At 50.9% G+C, this 4,533-nt stretch overlaps 1 protein-coding gene across 1 annotated transcript in view; it reads left to right on the top strand.

The window, feature by feature from the left end:
- The window catches only part of Igsf21 (immunoglobin superfamily member 21), a 130,457-nt gene that overhangs the window by 112,602 nt on the left and 13,322 nt on the right, over window positions 1-4,533 (top strand). The window contains exon 5 of the mRNA XM_004637760.1: window positions 3,289-3,404. Coding sequence (XP_004637817.1) covers window positions 3,289-3,404 — 116 coding nt within the window. The remainder of the gene's footprint in view (window positions 1-3,288; window positions 3,405-4,533) is intronic.

Genomic DNA, 4,533 nt, shown 5'->3' with positions numbered 1-4,533 from the left:
CACACACAAATAAATAAAATAAATAAATTTAAAAAAAAAGAAACAGAATGAAAACCCCATATATGTTTCCTAGTAAACTCATTAACAAAAGGAAAATTTCAAATGTGAAATTAATTTGATAATATATTTACTGAACTCAGATTTCTAAAGCAGCTTGTGAACAGGTAACTGACAAAAATACCAATGGCATATCCATTTTTTTTTAAATAAGTCTTGATAGCTTTCCTTATCACCAGCAACACAGGGCTAGGGGTGTGGTTGGGGAGTGGAGTCCTTGCCTAGTGTGTGGAAGGCCTTAGTCTCTCTCCTCAGTGCTGCAGAAATAAAGTGATGCAAGCAACAGCAGTTGGAGCTACTAACCTACTTCGCAGTCACCCTAAAAGCATCCTCTCGTTATTCCTCAAAGCCATTCTCTCAGCCTCAAAGCCATCCTCAAAGCCATGATCTCTGCTCAGCAGAGGTGAATGAGTGATTTTCAAGGTGTCCTCTGCTGAGCGGGAGCCTCCAGGATTTGTAAAGGGTGGGGCACAGCTTTATACCTGCGGTGCTTGGTCCCTAACCTTTAGGGACAGCAAAACAATCTGCCATCCAAGGTGCTGTTCTGGATGGATGGGGGTTACTGGGCAACCAAGCACCTCGAGATAGGCCAACTCGGCACATGCTCCTGATAGCCAAACTGTCCATATAGGCTGAAAGACACAGCAGAGACCCGCTCCTCTCTCCCACAGAGCTTGAGCTGGCACCACTCTGGGTCAGAATCTGGCCTCTGGAGCCAGACTCCCTGTGTCCATTCTCCTCTGCCTCCTGCTGGCACTGTGGACCCAGGCAGGAAGCTCCTGCAGTTAAGTTCTCCGATCTGCAAAATGGGAATTAATAAATCCACTGTCTCAGTTACTTTTCTCTCATTGCTGGGACAAAATACCCGACACCCAAAATTCAGGAAGGAAAGGTTTATTTAGCTCACAGTTAGTGGAGGTTTCAGTCCATACTCACCTGGCTCCAAAGCAGAGTGGCACATGGCAGAGGGCAGCCGTTCATGGTGGCAGAAAACAGCAAAGAGCAAAGGGAGGAGCAGCTTCGGCAGCTGGCGAGCCTCTCTCCCTTCCTTATAGTGTATGCAGATTACCCAGGGTGGGTGCAGCACTCACACCCATAATCCCTACACTGGATCATGAATTAACCACAAACTCTAGAAGCTGCCCCAGTGACTGCATGAGGCTTTGGGGGGACAGCTAGACACAAGCTGTAATACTCACCTCATGACCAAGGTCGTAGCTGAAAAACCTTAAAGCATCTCAAGAGCTTAGCATAGCTCCTGGTTCAGGCATCAGCCATTGAGAGAGCTCCTGCTGCGAGATCTTCGTTTCCGATGGAGTTCTAGAAAAGTTAAGATTGCAGAACCCGCAACTTTGGAGTAAGGGAAATGTTCATGTGTATTTTTCCCTTCTCAGAATTCCTGGCTCACTTACCATCTGTTTCGTGGGCTCTCAGGCTTAATTACAATTCCCCATCTATTGTTCTCCTACTGCTTCCTGTTTGTTTGCTTCTCTTGCCAACAGCATGTGGCGGCTGCCGGAATGAATGACTGAATGAATCAATCAGTGAATGAATGAATGAATGAATCAATCAATCAATTGGTGAATGAATGAATCAATCAGTGAGTGAGTGAATGAATGAATGAATGGCTCCTGCCTGGCTTCACTACTGGGCCCTAAAATAGCTGTCGCTGTATCTGTTGCCCCAGCAGACTGTGAACTTCTCACCGCTTTGTCCATTCATTGCTGGGCACCCACAGCCAGCACTGACTGGCACCATGCCCAGCACCTAGTAGGTGTCAGGAAATGTTTGCTGAATTTAATCAGATTTAATCAGGAGAGAAAAAGAGAAAAACCCCTGCAGGAAGACAAGACAAACGTGACTTCATTTTCTCTTTTCCTGGCACAGAGCCGAGGCCAGAAGCCCAGAACTGACCACATTTCCCGAGCAAAGTTCTAAGCCTCTGGCTCCTATCCTGCTGATAAAGAGGAGATTGGGGACACCATAGTCAAAGTCATGAGAATAGCCGTTTCTACCATGTGGGGAGCCCTCCTCTATTTGTTAGTGCGAGTTCCACCTGCAGTTTGTCAGCCTGGGCCTGTTCTCACTTCCCAAGCGGGGAGAACTGAGGTTCACAGATCCCATAAGGAACCCAAGGACAGGAAGTGATAATGACCAGCTGGGATGTGGACCCCAGGGTGCCAGTGGCTCAGCATGTGGCACCTGTGTGCCCAGGTCTCCACAGGCCAGCCCATGGAGGCAGATGAGCAGAGAAAGCCTGTGATCTGGAGGGACGGGTGCCAACTGCCGTGATCCATGTTCAAAACCAAAAGGAAAAGAAGCTCCCAGCTCCAGACAGCCCTCAAACTCACCTGCTTCCATCCACGTTGGAGTCCAAGCCACCACCCTCTCCGGTCTAAATTTACAGTGTGTTTTCGGTCCCTTCAAGATGTGAGTCATATCATGTCTCTGCTGCTGCTTAAGACTTTCAATGGCTCCCCCACTGCTCTCAGGAAAAAGAAGAAAAACTCATAACCAGTGTTGAGCTGGTCAACCAGCTCTCTGGGGTTTGGAGCAGAGGGAAGGAAAAAAAAAAAAAAGAAAGAAAAAGAAAAAAGAAAGGAAAGCCCTGATTGGTAGAAGTTGTTAGTTTTTGTGTTGTAAAGATGCCCACTGTGACTTGGTTCAAGTCGGCAGCAGTTTAATAGCTGGTTTGCAAAATTCCTGAAAATGTCACAATTGACTGCAAGGTTGGAAGTGGCTGCAGCCCTCACCCACGTCACATGCTCTGCCAGTGCCCTGTCCATCTGCCCAGACCCTTGGCATCACATGCCCCCGGGGGCTGCCCAGCACTCCCTCACCCTCACCTGCTACCAGGCCTCTGCACATGCTGCTCCTCCACATGCCACTCGGTCTTCTGTCCCCAGTGCATTCTCCACCCTCAGCACAAGCTGGCCCCTCCTGCAGCGAGTTCCCCTAAGTCCCCGCTCAGACAGGGTCCCCTCTGCGCACTGTGATGCCTCCTGCTGTCTGGTGCACTTACATGTGAATTTGTGTGGCCTCCTGATTCCTGCCCTGGTCTATGCTCCCAGCGAGGGACCTTGTGCTCTCCGTGCCCAGTGCTAGTGGCAACTCTGGAGCTGTACAGCACCCTGGCACCCCCACCTTGGCACCTACAATGGGCCATGCCCACTGCTGAGTTCTGCCCAGTCTTCCAGTTCAGCCTCTGTCTCCTGTGCTTCTCTTGGCCAGCTCCTCCCACCTCCATCGAAGTGGTGGCCGCGGATACGCCCTCCCCCTTCAGCCGCTACCAAGCCCAGAACTTCACACTGGTCTGCATTGTGTCTGGAGGGAAGCCAGCACCCATGGTGAGTACCCCGACCACCCTGTGGCCTGGCCTGTCCAGCCACAGCTGCGTCTTCTGTACCAGGGTGGGCGTGGTCAGCTGGCCTTGACTCTGAGGCCCACTCACCTGACCCAGCAGCGCCTGCCACCTCTCTTGCTCCCACATTCCATGTGCTGAGAACCCCACGGCTCCCCAACTCAGAACCCCAGCACTGCTCCACTGGAGTGGTCTTGGGGGGGGCTGGCATCCAGCATACTCCACCTGAGTGATGGAGCGGGATGGAGAAGATAGGGAATAGGGAGGGGAAAGGACCTGCCCTGAATCCCTGTGACGCTCTTGACAGCTGGAAATCCAGTTCCTGTTGGAACAACCAAGTTTACCGTCCTTCCTTGGGTCCCAGTTTAGAGAAAGCCCACCAAAAATAAAGAGAAGCAGTAGAAAGCAGCGAGAAAGAAGAGAAACGGGAAGCAGAGGAGAGGAAGGCAGATGGAAGGCAGGGAACGAGGGAGGGGAGACTCTTTCGCCATCAGACCCACACTAGCTTCTGTGGGATCCGTGGGTCCAGTTCATGGGCACTTTGGTGGCCCCGAGAGCAGGCTGGGTAGGACGTGCGAGTCCTCCCCACACATCTAGGGAGCTGCTCTCTCATCCTAGCCCCAACCTGCCCCTCGAAGTGTCCTGGGCAGGTGGTCTGCTGTCCCCTGCCTTTACATCGCAGATTCTATGAGATGGCTGGACAATAATAAAGGTTTTCAGTTCTTTTAGAAGTAATAGGACTTAGGGCTGGCCAGATAGCTCAGTGGATTTAAGTGCCTGCTTAGGCAGATGCAGGGACTGGGGTTTTGCTCGGGCATGCAGTGCTGACCCGCCCCTGGGGTGCGCTGAGACAGTGATTAAGACTGGGCATTGTGGCCTGCGCCTGTAATCCCAGTGCTTAGGAGGAGAATCACTATGAGGCCATTCTGTGTAGTGAGACCCTGTAGACCCTGTATTGAATACATTAAAAAAAAAAAAAGTAATAAGACCTTTTTAGTCCCTAGGCCTACAAGGTTTAAAAGTCATCTATGTAGACCCTAAATCACCTCTTGGAACCCTTGGGGTTCGGTGGAGACCACACTGAGAAACTCTGGTATACCTACTCTCAGTGAGCC

Source organism: Octodon degus, unplaced genomic scaffold (genome assembly GCF_000260255.1).
Source record: "Octodon degus isolate 3935 unplaced genomic scaffold, OctDeg1.0 scaffold00092, whole genome shotgun sequence".
Lineage (NCBI taxonomy): Eukaryota > Metazoa > Chordata > Mammalia > Rodentia > Octodontidae > Octodon > Octodon degus.
Note: the sequence above shows the minus strand (reverse complement) of the source record. Positions and strands in the feature narration are given on the sequence as shown.